Consider the following 22634-nt stretch of genomic DNA (forward strand, 5'->3'; position numbering starts at 1 on the left):
CAGCAAGCCTGGCTCTTCACAGCAGTCCTGGCTCCCTTCCTTCATGAGTTACAGTGGCAACATCACTGGGGAGTCACAGTTCAATTCTCCCCCTATTTTGACCAAAACCACCTTTAGTAAAGCGACTAAACAGGAAATGGTAAGTCAAAGCCCCATCACACTCAACATTAATACAGTTGACTACAACGACTAATTTCTTATGATTCCCTGTTTCTATTGCTGCTGCTCTGTTTGGTCTCTGGAGGCAATGAGTCAACACAGACACCAAATATACACTGCCTCTTACAAGTTCTTGCAAGTCTGCAACTTCCTATTGATTCTGACGAGATCAGGGGCAAGGGAGGACAGCTCAGGCTTTGTGAAAGAAAAGGCAGGCAAAGAAGAAAAGAAAGAATTCTTGTGGAAAAGAGGAGACACCAAGAGAGAGAAATGTTGTGTAAATCCTAGAGCTCCTTTGTCTTAAGTAATTACATCTAACATAAATTTAAACACTCTGTAGAAAGGCTGTTCCATTTAGTGGTGCATCAGGCAGCTGCCTTACAGCAGCCATACGTCCCCTCTTGGGTGGCAGCTGAGCCCTGCCTGTATGGTGTGCCAGCTGTGCTCAGCACAGTGCTGGGTTTCCTGGGTCTCTCTTCAACCCAGATATAAGACCCAAGAGCAGACAAGGCTGGAAAGAGAAATGGGGATAATAGGATATGACCAAGCTGAGATCACCTGTAGCAGCCAGTGGTGATCTGCCTTCCAGGATTTACTTAAATGACGCATCCAGTTCCCCACCCCATGTCAAAGCTTTGGACAAGGCTGCATTATTCCTGGGGTTGCCTTTGTTCCCATCCTCCTTCTCCATCAGGGATGGTGAGTGGCCTCCCCTCTTTTGCATATTTTTTTCCCCCATTTTCTATTCTTTCACTAACAGCCCCTGACATCCTGAATGGAGTTTACATGTCAGAAGCCTTGAATCCTATTTTTGTGGACAACTTTGAAAGGGATCCCACACTGACCTGGCAGTACTTTGGCAGTTCCACTGGATTCTTCAGGCTCTACCCAGGTAAAAATGCAGACAGGGTCTGTGTCATGGAAGAGCCCAGACTGGGAAGGTTAGAAGCTGTGTGGCTCCATGAAGGGCAGAGGATGTAGTGAGCAAAATACTCAGTGCATGGGCTCCTGCTGCTTAGGCTGAAGGAAAAATGTCCTGCAGCAGGCATAAATCCCTTTCTTCCATGTGGACTAGTCCCTCAGGCACCTTGTTCTTGCAATCCCTGTGGAGTTTGCTTTCAGGGGTGTGTCTCAGGCAGGCTGCCCTCCAAAAAGCTCACAAAACACCACGGCAGGACCTGTAGATCTCTCAGGTGTTGTGCAGAGGCTACAGGAGGGCTCCGTGCCTCGCGCGTCCCTGGGGGTTTTAGTGGTGGCCACGGCCTCGCTCCTTCTCTAAGGCCACACGTGGCAGACGCAGCTGGTCACTCTCACTTGTTATCCACTTGCCAGCTGTGAGTGGCATGTGAGGTCACAGCACAAGAGGGAGGCCCCGTGCTTGGAGAAACCCACGAGATCCTCCACAGCTGTAGCTTGGCCTGGTGGCCCCTTCATCAGATGTCTGCATGCCCTTGTTCTCTGACCTGTCACGTGTCGTGGAAGGGAAAGCAGAGATGACTGTGAACAGAGCCTTTAGCAGGAAATGTGGGACACGTCCCTGTCGCTGCTGCTGCTTTTTTATGCTCTCAACCACCCCTGGGGAGAAAAAGATGTTGAGAACTACAGAAAGTGGCAGAAAGTTTAGAGAAAGCACAATTGCTCCCCCAATTTGAAGAGGCTATGTTTCGGTACTTTTTTAAATAGCAATGTATTAACCAGTTTACTGAGAACTGCTGAGGACCACGCAGCTCTCCTTGTATTTCTGCAGAATGGCCACTGCTATTGCTGGCCAAACTTGTGTACCCAGGGTGGCTGGGCCTCAGCAGTGAACAGCAGAAGTGTGGGTGCCTGGGGAGCAGGGACCAGATGCCTACCTTTCTGTTGATTGCTCCTTCTGCTGCTCCCTTCAGGAATAAAATGGTTACCAGATGAGAATGGAGTCATCTCCTTCGACTGCAGGAATCGTGGCTGGTAAGAGTTTTGGAGGGACTTGGCCAAAGCCACCTCTCTGTCTTCCCTTCTGGCTCTTTTCCAAGGTGACACCTCGATGAGCTGCTGATCAGCAGTTCCTGCCCCACGCTGTTCCTGTGAGAGCTGGGGGTACATAAATGAAGCCAATAGCAGGTTAGGAAGCCTTATTACCTGCCGGTGTCAGCTTTCTACACGGCATCTAACACATGCCACATGGAAATCACCACCAGCGTATCCTCCATCTGTCCCACCCTCCTTATAATTCTGTGATCAGAGGGATGGGTCATTCAGACTCCAGAATTGTGGGACATTTACTTGGTCTACTCAGCATGGTTGAAGGAGGCTTTAGCAGTCATCGCTCTCAGTTGAGTCTGGACATAGTTGTGCAGCAGGCCTGGCACTTGCTAGCGTAGGAAGTGAGATGTTTGGGCTGGTGGGAGAGGCAGGTTGAGAGGAAGTGACCCATCCAATGCCCACCTGACCTGCTGTGTGGTGGCATGCGTTATGCTGCAGCAGCATCACATGACAGCAGCATTCCCAACATTCACTTCCTTGTCTTCTTTTTATAAAGGTACATCCAAGCAGCCACCTCTCCCAAGGACATTGTCATCATTGTGGATGTCAGCGGGAGCATGAAGGGCCTGCGGATGACCATTGCCAAGCACACCATCACCACCATTTTAGATACTCTAGGAGAAAATGACTTTGTCAATATCATTGCTGTAAGTATGTCCCATTTCCAGTGCTGAGCTGTCTTCCTTGTACCTCATACCAGCTTTTTAGTTCCCTTAGTGAGCTACAGGCATTTCAGTGGCCTAACTACAAAACTTAGTTCCTTTATTGGATGGGGGATTAAAGCCAATTACCCTTGGGAAGCCAGCTTTGTGTGGTCAGCAGAGTGGCTGCTAAGTCATCTCATCCTCCTTTATGAAGAGTGTCAGCTGCATCTTTTTGCTTACTTAGGGATGTGACAGCAACAGATAAAGTGCTGCAGAGAGACACCTGAGCTGACAGGGACCTGAGCTAATAAATTCACCTAATATAGCATAATATTGTGTCTGGGTCCTGTACCAGGATAATCCTTAGGATAATGTTTCCAGACTAGAAAATTACCACCATATGCCCTTTTGCGTACCAGCATCCTTCAAGGCTGCTACCCAGTTCAGAGTTCATCTGCACAGGCCTGCATGGAGTTTGTTCAGGTTGTCTCAAGTATTATCCTCTCCCCTGTTAAGCCCTGACTAGGATGAGGATAGGCCAGTTACATACAAAGAACCAGTACCACTGACCACAGAAAGCAAAACTTTTCTATGATCCATGCCAAAACTGGGTCATTTGATGCCTGGCTAAAGGCAAATGGCTCCTCACCTCCACCAGGCTCCTTTCTATAAAAATTTGCCAGGACATGGTCTTTGAGATATAAAATTCACTTTTTGTTGATCACTTCTTATTGTTTAAGATAGTTAGAAACTCCAGTTGTGACATCTCTGCCTTTATATGGCTGGATAGATGGAAGAGTGAATGGTATTGGCAGAAAAATGGAAGGAGGTCATTAAGGAGTTTGAAATATCATCTGTTCCTCAAAAACAATCCCAGAAATAGCATATAATATACAATCATTTACTGTACTCACACCAAGAGCCTACTGACTAAGACATGTTATAGGCTGACCTAAGCTCCTATTGATCATCTGAGCATCAGTGGCCTCTGAAATGCTGGGGTTTGAAGCCCGAGCCCCCAAATTAAGGTTGACATATGGGTGATTCCCACAGCCCTTCATAAAGAGGTGGTGAGTTTGCCTTATAGCTTCCCCCCAGGGTGCAGCTGGCCCTGCAGGGAGAGCCATAAGGGAAATGAGCCCCAGGGGTCCCGCACTGAGTTGACAAAGGTCAGGTGTCTGCCTGGGGATAAAAGCTGGGACCACTTGCAGGGAGTCAGGAGTGTCTGTCTGTGGAGTGCCCTCCACAGAGCTTCCTGGTTCAGGGCAGCCCTCCTGACTCTCCCTGGAGCTGGGCCCTGGGCTGTTTAGACCTTTGCAAACGTGGGCTCATCGGGTGAGAGTCGCCATGTGGGCACCTTTCTCTTATGTGTTCAGCTTGCTGGTCTGGCTGTTTCCTATGCCAACTGTGGGAAACCTCGGGTCTCTGTTTGTACCACCTGTTGTGGGCCGAGTCGTGTTGTTTGTGGGATCGTTGGGGGTGGCATCGATTATGTACCAGCTGATTGATCTGTTTGTACCCCCAGCGATCATTCATGCAATGTCTTTCTTGTCTACAATACAGTCTGTGTATTGGTTCATCTTTCTGCTGGTGCTATCATTTTTGTTGGGCCTGGTCATTGGCAAAACGGCCTCTTAGCCATGCTCTTCTGAACTCTGCAGGAAAAGGTTTACACTGGCACCTTTTACCTCATGTGTATCAGGTTAGAAGAATACACCCACTAATTATCACAGCTTGGTGGATGTGTGGTAATTTGACATGTCATCGTCATTCAGCCATCCACTGGAGGCACTAGACGTTAGGCTACAAAGCCACTTGCAAGGTTCAGCTGGTGGCTGGGGACTCAAAATCTCCAGAGGTCAAACACATGTGCAAATAGGTGCTAGAAGCAAGGCCAGGGGCACAAGCTAATAGAGTGTGGGGAAAATTTCTGGGGGGGGGGGAAGTAACTTTGTATGTGTAGATATACCTAGATAGAACTCATGAAAACAACATAATTAATGCTTTATTGAAAAAAACGTGAGATTTATCAGAAGTATAATTTGTCATGATCGCTACAAACAATTCTTAAGGAGATTATGTATAAAATGGCATAATGCTGCGTACGGTTTTCTGAACATCCACCTCGGGTAAGAACCCATTTTGTGAATTTTCTCCCATTAACAACCCCTTCCTTCTAATTTTCTCTTTGCAGTACAATGATTATGTTCATTTTATAGAACCCTGTTTTAAGGGTATCCTGGTCCAAGCAGACAGAGATAACAGAGAGGTGAGTACTAAGCTCCTATCAGTGTTATTCAGGTAGGTTTCTCCATTGAAGAAGTACACGGGGCTTAGATGCTGTGATGTGAAACTCTGGGAACTAGAAACAACCACCTCCCAGAACAGTGTGGGTTTGCATTTCAGAACTAAGCACTCTAACATAGTCAGCTGGATGGCTAAACAGCAGCAACCAGCTTCCCAGGGTCACAGCAGACTGCATCACCACTGCCAGAGGGTGAGTAGATCTGGCCCTGGCTTCTATGGAGAAACAGCACACAGAGGGCAAAGGTTCTCCGTCTTTGGAACTCCATATCCTCAGCCCTCAGGAAAGAGAAAAATCAGCTCCTTCCTCATGCATGCATTCTCAGCCTGGCCTGATACTTTGCCAGTGTGGACTGCCAGCAAGCTTTCTTTAAGGGTTTTCCTGTTCTGATCCAGCAGGGCCCAGCAGCCCTGAGATGTTCAGCCTGCATCCAGCTGCTCCACTGCCCTATGTGCTGACTTGTATTTTTAACTCGTCTTACTGTTTGCTTTTCTTCCTTTTTCTCTCTAAATTAATATCACAGAGGTAGCACATCCCTCCATGTCTTCAACAATCAGATTTCTCTCCAAATTTCTTTCCTAGCTTAGCCCGGGGTCACAGAGTGTGACTCCACAGGGTGATGTCTCCTGCAGTGTTTCCCAAAAGATCCCCAAGCCTTTTGGACACTGTCTTGTGGAAAGCACTCTCTGAGGGTTTCATTTACAATCAGACCACTGCCTCTTTAGTAGGCAAGTGTGGGGTTGTTTTTTCTTTTCTTTTTTGCGATTCTGTTTCTTTGAATGCACAGAAATGTGTTTTTCTTGAAGGAGTGGAAAAGGGAAAGTCCAATTTCTAATAGTTCTGTCCTTTGCATGATGTTTCATGGACTGCAAAATAGTTCATAGTCCACAGGATGAGAAATGCAGTCCTGTGTAGCTGCATGGGTAAAGATGCAACACAATGACACCGTTAAGGGTGCAGCCACTTGACTTTTCCACCTCCATCCATCATCGTGCTGCACTGCCCTGTCAGCAGTGGTGAAGGATCAGAAGCCCAGTGGCACAGACTTTTCCAGGTTACCCTTTCTTCTCCTAGTCAAAGGGAACACCCTGCCCACTTTTCACTGCTGCCTTTTCCCTCTCTTGCCAGCACTTCAAGCAGCTGGTGGATGAACTGCAGGCAAAAGGAGTGGGGACTGTGAACAAGGCTTTGACAGAGTCCTTCAAAATCCTGAGGGAGGTAAGACAGTCAGTGATGATGCTTGTTGGGCACAAGTGTCTCTGCCCACCTCTACTTTATCCCTGCACCTAATGACTCGGCACATTCCTCATGGTGCTGCAGCTGGGAAGTGCTATGAGCTAATGCCATGGGGCCCAAATTACTAACAAGCATTGTGCTGGGGTGATCCGGCTTTGTGGAGGTGTCAGTTTATGTGGTGCCCCGGGGCTGCTGATCCCTGCCCAGGAAGGATCAGGAGCCAGCAATACTCTGTCCTCGTGAGTGTTTCCTCAATTAGCTCCATGCCTGGGCATTGCCCTGACACCTTGGTTAGAGACGGTGGCAACAAAGTATAACTGGTCAGCTGAAGGCAAGGGTTCTGGTGGTAACTGATATTACTAGTGAGCTTTGGTAAGCAGATGATGATAACTTGAAAGATTATTCTCAGATTTATTTCGATGTCACTGCTGAATATCACTGCTTGGGGAAGAAAATCACAGGTACAGAATTAATCCGTCAGTCTAATCATGTCCTGTGATAAGAATCATGAATGATTCATTGCTTTCTGCCAACAATTGGGACTTCAGTAGCCTGGAGGTAAATGTATGACTTAACTCTGTTTCTTAAGGAATGTTAATTTAAAAAACAAACTACCGAAATCCAGCTGAACACCTCCCACCTCCTCATGGCACTGTCTATAATGGTGTTGGCCTAAAGATGTCAATGCCTTCAGTGCTGACAAAAGTATGTACATGATAGAGGGCTAGTGGTCATAATGATGATGTTGATGTTAATGTGCTAGAGATATTGACACCCCAGGAAGGATACTCCACTCTTATTTTACAAACTGAAAGTTTTAAGTTTGTTGGCTATGGTAATGCTGTTCCTAATTTATGCCAGTGCAAGCATGACCAGAGTTGAACTCCGGTATGGTTGTAGTTGAGCTGATTTGTCAGTGGTAATAGAAGCATAATGGTTTTAATGGCCACCTGAGAAGAGTCTCATCTAGCCTTGGCACTGCAGTAATAGGCTGGCAGCACTCCTAGTAGTAATGGTTCAACATCTTTGGAGGAAGATAGATAGTTACTGAGATGACCAGGGAAGCAGTAATGATATAACCCTGGAACAATTACATGGATTAGATACCTGCTGGATTTATCTACATATATTCTTGCATTTTATGGGAAAAAAAAAATCTTTAAAACCAAAGATCCAGAGCCTATATAGGCCTATGTTTCATAAATCAGAATTTAAACACTTCTTCCACTGAAGGACAAAACATTTTTTAATATATAATGTAGTACTGGTTATGTACAGTGACAACAAATTAAAGAAGCCCAATGCAGTACAACTGCAGACTCTCTCAGCCAGCACAGCTTTGAAGGTCTCGTTGAAGAACAATGGAGCATACCCCAAAAGAAAGCCTGCTTCTCCCAGCTGAAATAGCAGCTGATAGTTCCAGGCACAAACATCAAAACTGGTCTGGTTCCATTAAGGAGGGGACCTCGCAGTTCCTTTCTGGCAGGCATGGCTCACCCACTAGATTAGGCAATCCTCAAGCCTCCAGGAGGAAGGACCTTTATAAAACCCTGCATACTTTGAGCCAGGCGTGCCCATGGGAAATAGAAGGTACATGGTGGAATAGCTGAGATGGAAAAAAACCCTGTCCTCCACTGACACAGCTGAATCAAAAATACCTTGAGAGAGGGAGAGTGATGTCCATGCAGCCCAGTGGACTAACGTAACTTCACTGCAGTAATAGAGAAGAAATTCTGGCAGGTAGAGAAAATATTTTTCCTCTCTCTTTGGCATCAAACATGCAGTCAGTGGGTTAGTCACCGCTTACCTCGGTACTTGTTGATTCTCCCTTGACTAACGAGCTCAAAACAGCTCCGACATTGCTCTTAGACCATACAGCACCTAGTGACATTAAAACTTGATGTTATTCACTTGCAAGGTGAGATGCTGCATCCCTCATGCCTTTTGTTATCACCTCACATCTGCAGAAAAGGCAAAAAAACTGAGACTCTTTCCTTTGAGCATCTGCAGATGAGGAAAGATGGCAGTTGTCTCAGTGACTGCTGGTGTCACATTTCTTTCCATCTTGGAATCTACCCATCAAACAGGAATTCAGAAACAGTAACTTTGTCATCAAAGGTGTGAGTCAGGGCTAGGTATCTCTTCAACTCAGCTTTCCTTTTCCAGTAACACTGGTCACAGCTCTCTTGCAGTGTCATTCACTGTAGCATGGACCACGATTGCCTCCTCTTTAGCAAAATGGGATCAGTCCAAGGTCACTGAAGCCATCAGCTGGGAGCCCTGTTGGGGCTGTGGGATTGCAGCTTCCACCCAGAATTTGTCTGCTTGGTGATGTTCAGAAGTGACAGAAATTGTCTCAGAGTACCCACAGCAATGCTAGGGGCTGCACACGCATAGGCATACAAGTGTAGAAACCCATCTTTCGTCCTGCAGCAGCCTTCCCTGAAATGTAGCTTCCCTGGTAAGGGCCTATCTAAGGAGTGTCTTGATATCACCAGCTGGAGGGCCTCAGGCTCTGCAAGTACCACAGCTTAAGGCAAAAGAGTACCACCTGCCAAGTGCTCATATGTTTTAAGGGCTCTCTGAAATCTTAGAGCTTTTTACCTCTTTATCAGTAATAGCGAAGGAAAAGGGTTTCCATCAGTGTGCCCTGGAACAAATCTGTGCTGCTGCAGTCAGGCAGGAAGAAGGGGAACTCTGGTGGGATTGGCCACCCCACTCCTGCCAGACAAAATTCACATTCTCAGCTTGTGATCATAGCCGTTCCTCACAGACCGTCCTGTTATTGTTCACAGGAGCATACGCAAGAGATTGAAAAGGAAAATTGCCACATCACACTGATGAAACAGGCTTTGCTGATTACAATAGACAACCAGTAATAATATCTGTAATGAAAGTGACTGCAAAATTTCCCTGGTAATTTTCCTCAGTCCAATTGCTTGTAGAATTAATAGCCCAGCAAAGAACTACTCAGTAAGGCAGGAGAAGCAGGGAGTGGTTGAAGAAGAGAATGATCTCTCACAGTCCTCGTTTTCCTCCATTATGTTCCGAGGTAGATGGGGCATATTTTAGTCTGTGATGCAATTTGAGGAACAGCTTCAGGAGAAAGGTTAGCCAGAGCCTCCCCTGCCCCTCTCTGCCATGCTTAATAAACCACTTACACTCTCTATTTCAATTTAGCCACACACCAATTGGTTTCAATAAAGTATGCATCCCTTGGAAACCATGGGTTTAAGCATGTATTTATAAAGTGCTTCAAAATTCTCAGGTGTCAGGTACTATCTTTTGAGCTCCTTTCTTGTTTATCAAGTCTTAGTCTCTCTCACTGTTATTTTCTCCTCTTTGTTTCAACAAGTTTGGCACGTCTTGTCCTCTCGCCCTTTTCCGGTAGGATTTATAACCCTTTGTCTGGCCACTGCTTTGCTCATGGCTGCTTCCAGGCTGCCTGCCTTCCCTGGAACACCATCCTCCCAACAGAGTGTAAGTGCTGCAGCTGAGAGCTATCAAGTGTTAAGCAGAGCAGAATAATTACCTTTCTTGTTTTACACACCATGGTCCTCTTAACACAACCTAAGACAACAGCTACAATTCTTCAGACACTGTCACATTGCTAATTCCCACCCAGCTGACCTGCCTCTGCAGTATTCCTCTCCAGCCAGTATTCAGCCTCCTGTTCAGTATTGGATCCTCGGACTACCCGTTCCGATGTACATTAATTGTACAGATATTTATTTTTATAAACATGCTACATGTGTATACATACATATATACATGCGTGGACACCCTTAATCCTAGGTCTCACATATACATAATCTCATGTATGTGTTATATATCAGTCTTTTAGGATTAGACAGTACTAAATCTGCAACTCACGGGTCCTCCTCTCTCAGATCTGCTCAGACTAAGTATTTTGAAAGCTGATATTTTTCTGACCCTGTGGAGGAAAAGAAACTTCAAGTTCTTCTCTGAGGCCATGTTGGAATGACATCTCCTCTTAACACCGAGGTGGTTTAATGGTGCCTTGACTCACTGCTGAACTCGGAAATTACACAAATTTTGAGGTTAATTACAAGTAGGTTACTCCAAAATGGACATAGGTGAAAAAAACAGTGAAACTGGCAACAAACTGGATTTCAGTGAGGCATAAAATTCTGTGTAACTTGAGCAAACTGGTGCCATAAAAAGAATGAACCTATCTGCTGATGTGAGTAATGAAATGAGCTTGTGGCCTCTTATGCCTTACCTGTGTGGGGAAGCCGTTCATTTGCCTAGTCACAAGAGGACTGTTACGAATTTTTTCTAGCAAATGTGCAAGATGTTTAAGGACAATTTATACATCTAGTTTCTTCCTCTCTTGTAACACATTTCCTGTTGATTCCATCTTTGTCCTTTGGTATCGCATACAGTCCCAGTCAGGTCTCAGCCCACGACAAAAGTAGTTTAGCAACACCTGCAATTCTTTCCTGCTATATTAAAATGCTTTCAGTTAACTTTTTCTTTAAACCTACAGCCTTTTGACAGTGCCTGTAATTCCTTAATTATTTTCTTTATTTCTTTTCACTTCCGTGTGCCCAGCCGTGGGAATTAATTATAATATTGTCCTTTTGATGGTTAAGTATAAAAGCCTGAACATTTGCCTCTGTTTTTTATCATCTGGCAACATATTCTTTTTATTCCGTTCCTTCTTCTCTGAACATTTTAAATCTTTTCTTGTTTCCATTCATATTTTTATGGACCTGGATTCTGGATTCTGCAGCATATTTTTCAGGATACACATTCTCAGGATTTCCTGTTCACCAGTTTTTGCCTTTTTGCTTAATGCCATCTCTTGTTTCTTCACTGTCTTTGTTTCCTCCTCTACTGCTAATTTTCTAGGTATAAGACACTTTCCACTAAGTTTGAATATTCAATATTTCTGGCAGCCAATCTGGAGGAAAGTCCTACATGTGAATGGGGCAGCAGGAGACAGAGAGGGGCTGCTCAGTCGTCTGGCCAGACGTGTATGCTGATTAGCAGCATGCGTGCCTGGACATCGCTGAGTTAGAACTGCAAAGTAAATGACAATGAGCAAACAAGGGAGCATAAGAGACTATGACTCTGAATTAATTAGCTCATGCCTGTTACTCTGGCAACATGACCAGAGTTATACAGGAGAATGCACAGCTCTGTAGTGCAGCTCTAGCCTGCATCTCTTCAGACATCTGCTCTGTGGACATCTTGTTCTTCACCTCCCCTTCTTTCACACTCCTGAGACTTCAGTCAGAGCAGGGAATTATGCTCAGAGCTTGTTGTGAATACTGTTCAGATCATTTGCTACAGCTGCAGCCAACCACAAAAGGACCTAAAAATCAGGGATTACCTCTTATTCATTTGTTTTCTAAATCTGTCTTTTTAATCTCTATTTCTATGACACTGATGATCTCATTTTCCCTGTTGAAAATATCATCTACTCCTGTAATTAGGAGACTGCTGGTTCTGATACAGCATCTAATTTCTCAGTATCTCAGTATTATGAGTTCTGAAGTAAGCTAAATGAAGAGATGTCTTAAGTAGTTTACTGAAATGGTGGGTGACCTTAATGAAGTGTTAATTTAACAATCATCTAAATAAAATGTTGTAGATTGCAACAGTCTGGAATAAACTGCTTTTGTAACTACAAGGTTTGCATATCTGTGATCTGAACCTCATTCTGACAGCATCTCTTGCACCATCATAACCCTTTGCCTCCCTAATGGACTCTCCCACTAGCTGTTATCTCTGCTAATCTGCATGCAGTTGGTCTGTCCCAAGAATAGCTCACCTGAGATTTCTTGTCTTTTCCCTACCTGATGGTCTACAGTAGAATCCCATATGGCTGTCAACTGCTTTTTCCCTTTCTTTTGCACCAAAGAACATTCTGTGCTTTTTCCCTACTGTGCAATATCAGTCTTTGCCCTGAGTCTATTTGCTGAGCAGGGGGTACGTGTGCTCTGACCCCCCCTGGAGCTCCAGTTACCCTATAGCTGGCACTAATGTTGGCTTGGATTATTTTGGCTTTTTTTTCCTGTGGTACAAGGTGTAGAAGCTTTTTGAACCATTGGAAATGTCAGACCTTAGGGACACTGTAGAGAAAGATGTGGGAAATCCCCACTGCTAGATTGTTGTGACCACAGCAGTGGAAGTGTCTCCCCTCTGAATGTGCTGCTCTGGTGCTATAAAGGTGGAGGAGTGTGCCCAACCACCTCATCTTGACTCAGTAATTTACACACATGTGTTTTTGCCTGAGAACAGCTAGTTAGAAATGACCCTATTACAGCACCCTTCTTTCTCAATCATCGGTACTGATTCTGATCAGTCATACAAGTAATGGGATTACCATGAAACAGTGAGAGAAGGGTTCATACACATAGTCATTCAGAAGCTGTTGAATCCATGCTTACTGCAGTAGAGATACCTCAGTGATATTAAGAGTAATGCTGAAGGAAGCAGGACTGCTAACATAAATGGTGGTGAACAGAGGCATGGTGATATTAGCACTGAAACTGGTAATTTTGTAATAAAGAACAATCATAGAGGTAATGGTAGGAGTGGTGAAATGACTGGGGAAACCTGGACCTGGCTTCCAGGTACCAATGGTCATGATGTTAACCTGCAGTGGAATCACAGTACCATCTGTGTTGGTAAAGACACAGCATTGCCAAACCAGACGGGACTTGTGAACTGAGCCCTTAAACATCTAAAAAGTTCCAGTTCACACCCTGTGCTCTTCTCCTATCCAGTGCTTCCTTTTATTTTATGTAATTAGTCTTGCCAGTTGGATACCTTTTTTCTCATTTACAAATATAACTACCCTCTCCAGTTTAAAATTGCTGCTGTTTGCTATAAGCTTAGTCACCCTTCAGTTAGCCTCCTGCATGTTCTCCATCTCATGTCATTGCCTCTCATTAATCTCTTATGCAGATTTATCCTATCTTTCTCTTACCACATTTTTTCACTCTATCAGTTTCTGTATCCTTTGTTGATTAGACTTTTCCTTGCTCAGAGCATAGAAGTGGTGAGATGCTGTGCGAGGAGAAGTGCATGCTGACACTGATCTAGGAGCTGCAGCAAAGTAGCTGCTCTTTCCTTGTGCATTGATGTTCTTTGCCACCTCCTCTGGTGACTAGTAATTCAACATATGTGTTGGTGCTGCATAAGACACTTGGTTCTCTAGAGCCACCTGAGGGCATGAGAGGCAAATGGCTCTGCACCAGGAGCACTGACAAGCAGTATTTGAAGGCTGGTCTTCCTGGCTGAGCAGGCAGGGTCTGGCTTGCCTGTAGGAGCATGCCTGTTCAACACCTCCCCAAGTGTCCTTGGGAGCACGTCAGTGTCTGTACCAGAGTCCCAGCATACTTCCACTCTACCTTAAAGATTATTTAAGCACAGATAATAGATCATCTGTCCTTACAGCAGATATGGTGCTTGTGTCCTGCATATTCATAACCCGTGTCAGCTCTGAGGGCAGTAGCCTTCTCTTTTCATATGCTCCTGCCTTTCTCTGCTCTTTTTGGCAGATTGATGGATTTATCCTGAAATGATGAGTCTGATTTCCTCCGTCTCTCACATTTTCTGCCATAAGAAGTGACAGTTATTGCTGCCAAATCAGAATTGCACTGTTTATGGTCAGCCTATAGGTGTTTTGCATAAATGAATGCAACTGTGCAAGATGTGAGGCAGCAGGGGATGGCAGCCTTCCTCCACAGCACTTATCTTTTCCTTATTTATTTCTGTAAAGCCTCCGGTGTCTAGATGCACTAGGCTGAGCTGTATAAATAAAAAAAAGTTCCTTCAGCATACAAACACAGTCCTTACTTAAGCACAGCCCTTTCTGAGCACAGTGTGAGGTTTGCATGAGGAAGTCAGAATCTGGCCCACCATGAATAAATATGCTGCAATTACACAGAAACAGCCTGTGATGAGATAACAGATATTCTTCCTCTCTGTTTACAGTTCAGAGACGCCGGCCAAGGAGGCTTGTGTAACCAAGCTATCATGCTGATCACAGATGGAGCAGTGGAGGATTACGAAGCTGTGTTTGAAAAATACAACTGGCCAGATCGGAAGGTTTGTATGGGAAGTGATAAATAGGAAGGGCAAGGAAAGGTGCTGTCCTGCTAGGGTGGGAATAGAAGAGCATGAGCCAGGTTGTTGGGCAGAGCTGAATGTTCACACTCTCCAGTACCCACGTGTATCCAGCTGTAAACACAAAACAGACAGGCAGGAGCTTGCTGGGGTGATTTTAGAGGTAGTAGGATCACAAATGGGTATCTGTAGGTTAGCGAAGATTTTTTTTTCCCCGTACACTTTGTTTTTTAAAGGTGTGGGCAATCAAGAGATTCTCTGATAAGATGATAAAGACTGAGATGAGTATTTTAAAATAAAAAAAAAATTTAAAACAATAATAATAATAAAAAAAAAATAGAAAAACCCCACACCTCTGCAAAGAATTTTAATCACATCCAGGACTTTGAAAGTCCTGTTTGGGAAAGGTTTGGCTATTACTAGTTCTTACGGTGGGCAGGGGAATGGCCCAGACAACCTTTCAGCTGCCTTCCAGACTTATTTACTTGAGGTCTGTGATTACAGGCTTGTCCTAGCAGAACATAAATATGAAAGTGGAATAGACCACAGCTCATCCTAAACCCTCCTGATTTATTTACCTTAGCCCAGCTAGCAGCAATGCACAATGGGAGAGAAGCAGCCTACTGAGAGACCAGAGCGTGGGGTTGTGAAAGCAGTTTATTTCAGGATCGGCTCTTTTGTTGTTGGTCAAACATAGAGAAAGCTTCACCATTTCTCTTAAATGATTCATGTGGCCTGCTGTTCCCCAGGGTATAGGATTCCTGTGAGCTATAAACCTCTCCGCATGTGGTTGCTGAGAGCCTGGCAGAGCTGCTATCATAAAGTCAAACAGAATTTGCACTTCTGCCTTGTTATTCATACGTTCCCGGGTGCTACTTGGCTTTCTAAGCTTATTGTAATTGGAAATTAAGTTCCAGCCCACAAAATGCAGAACAAATGGAGCAAGAGGCTCCTCTCTCTGTGTGAAGGCAGAGCCATTGCTGTGCACCACAAACAGGCATTCACACCAGCATTTAATGGGATGTCAAATCTCAGCCATCTGGGTTTAGTAATACATTACAGCCTAATTCTTCCAGCTTTTTGTTCTTGTTCCCAGGTTCGGGTTTTCACTTACCTCATTGGACGGGAGGTCACTTTTGCCCCGAACGTGAAATGGATCGCCTGCAACAATAAAGGTGCTGTATGCGAATGGTTCCCCAATCCCCATCACACATGTCACACGTGGAGTGCGGCCACAGGGCCCTGGACCCCTCTAAGGCTTATCCACTACAGCTAGGACCCATGAGCCCTTGGCTGGAAGACAACCTAAGGAAAAAAGCCTTGCTAGTCCATGTGAAGTGTGTCTGTGTCTAACACAGGTCATCCGTGCTGAGCCACCTCATTTTCCTGTCACGGTGCCAGGGGACACTACGACCGAGATTCATGCTGGCTGTGGTTCACCTAAGTCTCTGTGTTTACTGTGCCCCAGTTGTTGGCTTTTGACAATCTGTCTAAAATTCTGTCACAAAGCCTGACATCTTTTGGCCAAGATGTAAAATGAACATAATTTTTTTTTTTTTACAGGATTTTTCACAATCGCTACAGGTTAACACCTATATCCTGCCCAAATTTCTGCATGTCTCAGTGGTTTCACTGAGGTACCAGAAGAGCTTGTTAATCCCTCCCCAAAACCAATATTGTCTCTAGCTTGCATGAAATGGCATGAGTGGGAAAATCCATTCAGAGTAGATAAGTCACCTCTATGCATTTGGGGCAAGTTGAAAAGTCCTGTTATCCCTATCAGAGTCTGCAAGGGTAAAGAAAGAGAGGGGAAAAAAAAAAAAAGTCTTCCCTGTTTGGGCAGGACTTGGCCTCAGTGTGTCTGGAGACAGCAATGGTTGCTACATCAGTATTCTGCTTAAAAAAGGAAAGAAGGGAAGGCCAAAGCAGGGGGCTGACTAGCTGGGTATATTGACTCTTCCTGTCTCAGCAGTGGCTCCAGCAGGCTGTGAAATGCATGGGTGCATTTGCTCCTGAAGACAGACAGAGAAGAGACAGCCTGCAGAATGTCTGTGAGCTGGGGATGTTCAAGACTAACAAACGTTCATTTATTTACTACATCACTTAGACACACACAAGTCTACGGGGCCAGATGGTATCCACCAAAAGGTAGTGAGGGACCTGGCAGAAGTGCTCACCAAGCCACCTTCTATCATTTATCAGCAGTCCTGGCTAACTGGGGAGGGTCCAGTGGAACCTCAAGGTTAGCAAATGTGACACCCACCTACAAGAAGGGCTGGAAGGAGGATCCAGGGAACTACAGGCCTGTCAATCTGATCTCGGTGTCAGGGAAGGTTATGGAGCAGACCATCCTGAGTGCCTTCACAAGGCACATACAGGACAACCAGACAATCAAGTCCAGTCAGCATGCATTTATGAAAGACAGGTCATGCTTGACTAACCTGATCATCTATGACAATGTGACCCACTTAGTGGCTGAGGGAAAGGCTGTGGATGTTGTTTATCTGGACTTTTGTAAAACCTTTGACACCGTTTCCTACAGCATCCTCCTGGAGAAACTGGCTGCTCATGGCTTGCATGGGCATAAACTTCGCTGGATAAAAAAACGTCTGGAAGGTCAGGCCCAGGTAGTGGTGGTGACTGGAGTTAAATTCAGTTGGCGTCTGGTCGCAAGTGCTGTTCCCCAGGGCTCAGTATTGGTTCCTGTTCTGTTGAGTATCTTTATCAAAGATCTGGAGGGGTGGGATTGAGGGCACCCTCAACATGTTTGCAGATGACCCCAAGTGGGTGTGTTGATTTGCTTGAAGGTAGGGATGCCCTACAGGGGGATCTGGACAGGCTGGATCAATAGCCAAAGCCAATAGTATGAGATTCAACAAGGCCAAGTGCCATGTCCTGCACTTGGGTTACAACAGCCCCAGGCAACACCACAGGCTTGGGGAAGAGCGCCTGGAAAGCGGTCTGGCAGAAAAGAGCGTCTGGAAAGCTGTCTGGCAGAAAAGGACCAGGAGGTGTTGGCTGACAGTGGGCTGAACATGAGCCAGCAGTGTGCCCAGGCAGCCAAGGGCATCCTGGCTTGTATCAGAAATAGTGTGGCCAGCAGGACCAGGGAATGATTATGCCCCTGTATTCAGCACTGGCAAGGCCACACCTTGAGTACTGTGTTCAGTTTTGGGCCCCTCACTGCAAGAAGGACACTGAGCTGATGCAATGTGTCCAAAGAAGGGCAATGAAGCTGGTGAGCTTGAAGTTCTAAGAAGCTTGTCTTAGAGGACAAGTCTTATGAGGAACAGCTGAGGGAACTGGGGTTGTTCAGCCTTAAGAAAAAGGAGGCTGAGGGGAGACATTCTTACTCCCTACAACTACCTGAGAGGTCGTAGCAAGTTGATAGTCAGTCTGTTCTCGCATGTAGCAAGCAATAGGACAAGAGGAAATGGCCTCAAGTTACACCAGGGGAAGTTTGAGTTAGAAATGAGGAAAAATTTCTTCAGCCAAAGGGTTGTCAAACACTGGAACAGGCTGCCCAGGGAAGTGGTCGAGTCGCCATCTCTAAAGGTATTTAAAAAGTGTGTAGAATCATAGAATGTTTTAGGCTGGAAGGGACATCCAGAGATCACCTGATCCAACCTCCCTACACAAGCAGGGACATCTCTACCTAGGACAGGTCACCCAGGGCTCTATCAAGCCTGACCTTGAATGACTCCAGGGTTGGGGCCTCCACTACCTCTCTGGGCAGTCCATTCCATCTATTACTTTTACATAAAAGAATTTTTTTTTTTCTAATATCAAGTCTAAATCTATCCTTTCCTATTTTAAAACCATTACTCCTTGTTCTATCATTACAAACCCTTTTGGATAGTCCCTCCCCTGCCTTCATGTAGGCCCCTTCAGGTACTGAAAGGTCACTATAAGGTCCCCCTGGAGCATTTTCTTCTCCAGGCTGACAGCCGCAACTCCCTCAGCCTGTCTTCATACAATAGGTGCTCCAATCCCTTGATAATTTTGGTGGCCCTCCTCTGGACTCGGTCCAATATGTCTACATCCTTCTTGCACTGGGGGCTCCAGAACTGGATACAGTACTCCAGGTGAGGTCTCACTAGGGCAGAGTAGAGCGGCAGAATTGCCTCTCTTGATCTGGTGGCCACAGTTGTTTTGATGCAGCCCAGGATGTGATTTGCCTTCTGGGCTGTGATTGCACATTGGTAGCTCATGTCCAGTTTTTAATCCACCAGCACTCCTAAGTCCCTTTCCATAGGACTGCTCTCCAGTTAACCCTCTCCCAGCCTATGATGATAGTGCTGGTTACCGTGGGCTAGGTGCAGGACCCTGCATTTGGCCTTGTTGAACCTCATAAGGTTCATTTGGGCCCACCTCTCCAGCCTATCCCAGTCCCTCTGGATGGCATCACATCCCTCTGGCATATCAACTGTGTAGACATGGCACTTAGGGACATGGTTTAGTAGTGGACTTGGTAGTGTTAGGGTAATGGTTGGACTTAGTCATCTTGAAGGTCTCTTCCAATCAGAACAATTCTATGATTCCATGATTAGCACTATGAATCACATGTAACATTTTATTTTTTTTATAGATGAAACAAAAACCTGGATTTCAGAATATATATTCAGCAATAAACTTAGTGACAGGGAATTCATGGTGTTGTTGGTTCACCATAAAACTTTAGAACGGCTACTCCTGAATAACCACAGAACAAAAATACACTCTTTACATTTGAGTTCTCACCTGCCAGACTTGAGCTCCACAGAAGGCTCACTGATTTTGGTAGTTCTGTTTCAACACATTATATAGTTCTTGTAGTCCTTTTCAAGCACACTAAATCCATTTTTGCATCACAAAGCTTCCCAGATCATGAGCCATTTCTCACGTCTTCTCACGTTCTCACGTTCAGTGTCTTCCTAGTGACAAATAAAGTTTTCCATCTCTCTGACATACTCTGTCCTATACCAAGTACAACCATTATGTTCCATGTGGTGAGAAGCAGGACAAGGGTCCTTGTAATATTACACTCTGATAGCATTTCTAACCAGTTAATAAGCTCATTTTGAGCACTTTGATAACTTTGACAGCTCCAGAAATAGATAATTTGCACTTTTACGTTCTGCTTCCAATGGCTAGAAGGAAGTAGTCACCATCCTTGCATGTAAAGTTAGGCAGACTGAAGAGCAGAGTTCTGGAAAAAAATCTGGAAGAGAAGTTGGGATTTTGGGCTTCATATAAAATTGGGCAGGGTAAGTGGATAGCCTGATGGCATACTTTGTATGCATATGATTGGCATGCAGGACCAAAGGCAGCCTGAGTAGTAGACAGTTTTGCCTAGGACCCGAACCAACATTTTACATCTACTTAGCATGACTCTGGTTACATCAAGACTCTGGTCTAGAGCATTGGTCCAGTATTTTGAGAACAGAGACAGTACGTTTAAACTCTAGATTTCCACAGAAACCTGTGCCCACAGAAGCTTGTGGATACAAGGCACCTCAAGGCACTTTTTGTAAGGTAGATAAATCACTGGGGTAGGTACAGTCTTTGATATCTAGTTTTCTAAATTTGCATGGACAATCATTTAAATATACGGAAGATGTGTTAGCAGAGGGACTAACACTTCTGTTTCTTCATAAAGGCTACTACACTCAGATATCCACGCTGGCAGATGTCCAGGAGAATGTGATGGAGTACCTGCATGTGCTCAGCCGTCCCATGGTCATCAACCACGACCATGACATTATTTGGACTGAAGCCTACATGGACAGCGCGGTAAGGACTGACAACACGAGTCTTTGGTCAGCAAAGAGCAGGGTCTATGAGCCAAACCAGCAAAGATGTTAGGCACTCAGCTAGTATGTTAGGCATATAAATTGTTCCAGTTTCCCATCTAAATACCTTACATGTGTGAGAATCAAAACAAAGTCCTGAAACTTATGCAAAACCAGGAATTGGTTGATTGATAGAAATTACTGGTCTCTGGCTCTAAGACAGACAATATTTCTTTTCTGCTCGCCCCTGGAGTTCAGATGTATATGCAGACTCACATCTGAAAATGCAGTGACCCAGGAGCCCAGGACTAATCACACAGGCACAGCAGGACTTAAGTAGTGCTTCTGTAAAAGCAGGTTACCTTCTAAAGGATTATTCACAGGCAAGATTATTTACATCTCAGGATACGGGTCACGGAGATTTTATTTCCTCCAGCCCAGTAGCTAAATGCACACTGCTTGCCGCTCAAAGATAAAGATCTCTGTTGGAGAAGCAAGCTCATTCTTTCAGTCCTGGAGCAGTAGCAAGCCCTAAATTCACCGCAGCAGCCCTGTGCTCAGCCCTGTGGGTAAAGGGCACATCACAGAGGACCAGATAGATAGCACTCCCAACGCCCCTTGCTTTGTCTCAAGCCTACTCTACAGGAAGATGTTTGCACCAGGGGCAGGTGCTATTACCGTGTTGTGTTGCCAAGGTAGCTTTGAAATTCAAAGGAGTGAAGGGAAGGACAAATAAGTAGACCACCACTGAAGGATCCTTCCCCTGCACTTCCCCAAATAGAAGATATTCCTCAGTCTCCATCTCTATCTCTGTTTACATTGCCAAAATAGAAAGTTACAGTTCCTTTGGGACTCTCTGTGCTTTCAGGAAGATAATTGGTTTTTCCTACACTGGACTTTTCACCTCAAAGGAGTGCCTGCATAATTGGGACAGCTAGAGCTTACAAGAAGTCAGCTTACCCTCCTACAGAAACAGACCTGAAGTCTCAGGATTGTTCATGCTATCTGAGGGGAAAAATCTTCAAGGAACATTTAGAATGTTTCTGTAAACAATCCTACTGTGGGACTGAAGTTATTGGCTCCAGTCTGGCCAGCAGCAGCTTCCAGGTGTCTGTCACAGCCCTGGGGAGAACTTACAGTTTTCGGGTTTAAGATCAGAGATAAGAAACACGAATTCTCTGAGTTGGAGTAAAACTAAGGCTACCAAGCTCAGCTTTGTAGCAGGAAACATGGAGGTCCAAGTCACACATCATGGTGCTTGATGCTGTGCTCAGACTCAAGATCACATAAACCCCAAGAAATACCGAAAGCAGCCGGCTTGCACAATCATGACACAGATATTATACTTGGGAGAATTTTGTGGGAAGGAATCTTCCCCACCTCTGTGTTGTGGCAGACCATTGAGGCTGCAGCTGTGGCACACTAGCTCTGTGAAGGTGACACGGGGATGTCTTCTGCTGCAGGAGCTGTGCCAAATGAGAGCTGGGGACATGGTACTTGAGTGTGCTAAGCAAAAACTCCAGAAATGCTGCTAACTCCCAGCAAGTTTATTCTATTATCAGGCATTCCAACCCTGGCACTGGGGAATGGTATCAAACTTACCAAGGCAGCCACAGGGATTTGTTTGCTGGGCTTTCTCTGCTGCATCTCTTTTTCTGCCTTTTGCTTTGTCTTGCCATTTTCTTCCTCCACCCCAGCCTTTCCCACCTTTGATTCCTTCCTCCATCTATGTATTCATTCATCTGTTCATCCATGTTTCTCACTAGCTGCCACAGTCTGAGGAGGTAACTGCACCCCTGTGTTTTGTGAGCGTGCTGCTTCTCTTGTGCCAGTTGATGTGTCAGTGCCAGTGTTCCCAGCCACAGCTGGCTTGTACATCTGGAGGGGAGTGGGGGCTGCAGTGTTGAAGGAGCCCTCTTACCCTGGCAAAAAGAGGAGAGAAAGTGCTGGATGTACTGGAGAGCTGTGCTGTTGGTTCAGAGTAGATAGAGGTGTTTGTGTTGCGCTGTAGCTTAGTTCACCAGATCTCTTTTTCCACATGTCCACTAAGTGCCAGAGAAGTTTACTTGTCCTGTGCTGGTGTGTGTGTCAGTGGGAATAGAAAATTTCCACAAAGAATCATTCAGACCACTAACTCAAGGTATCAGGCTCCAATCTACATCAAGCAACTGTATAGATTATTGACTTTATGAATCCCAGCATGTGGAGTAATGGAGACAGAAGGTAATTTCTTGCCTTGCTGCTTACTTGACCAAAGGAGAGGTGGGAGGAGGATGCTAGTGGCATCAAGACACTAGGTCCTTTCTCTAGCTAGGCACGTTTGGGAGACTGTTTTGCATGTGTCTTGCCTGTTTTAACTCCCTTCATGTGTGTTTTTAGAGCATCTGTCTC

At 45.2% G+C, this 22634-nt stretch overlaps 1 protein-coding gene across 1 annotated transcript in view; it reads left to right on the plus strand.

Annotated features, from left to right (window-relative positions):
• Positions 1–22634, plus strand: part of LOC103776857 (voltage-dependent calcium channel subunit alpha-2/delta-4-like) — a gene marked incomplete at both ends in the record, with an annotated part of 53293 nt that overhangs the window by 10801 nt on the left and 19858 nt on the right. The window contains 10 exons of the mRNA XM_008944382.1: positions 920–1051; positions 2049–2109; positions 2681–2831; positions 5023–5097; positions 6262–6351; positions 14341–14454; positions 15569–15647; positions 20111–20244; positions 22010–22017; positions 22177–22195. Of these exons, the coding sequence (XP_008942630.1) occupies positions 920–1051; positions 2049–2109; positions 2681–2831; positions 5023–5097; positions 6262–6351; positions 14341–14454; positions 15569–15647; positions 20111–20244; positions 22010–22017; positions 22177–22195 (863 nt within the window). The remainder of the gene's footprint in view (positions 1–919; positions 1052–2048; positions 2110–2680; positions 2832–5022; positions 5098–6261; positions 6352–14340; positions 14455–15568; positions 15648–20110; positions 20245–22009; positions 22018–22176; positions 22196–22634) is intronic.

The sequence above is a fragment of the Merops nubicus genome, unplaced genomic scaffold (genome assembly GCF_000691845.1).
Source record: "Merops nubicus isolate BGI_N331 unplaced genomic scaffold, ASM69184v1 scaffold16047, whole genome shotgun sequence".
Classification (NCBI taxonomy): Eukaryota; Metazoa; Chordata; class Aves; order Coraciiformes; family Meropidae; genus Merops; species Merops nubicus.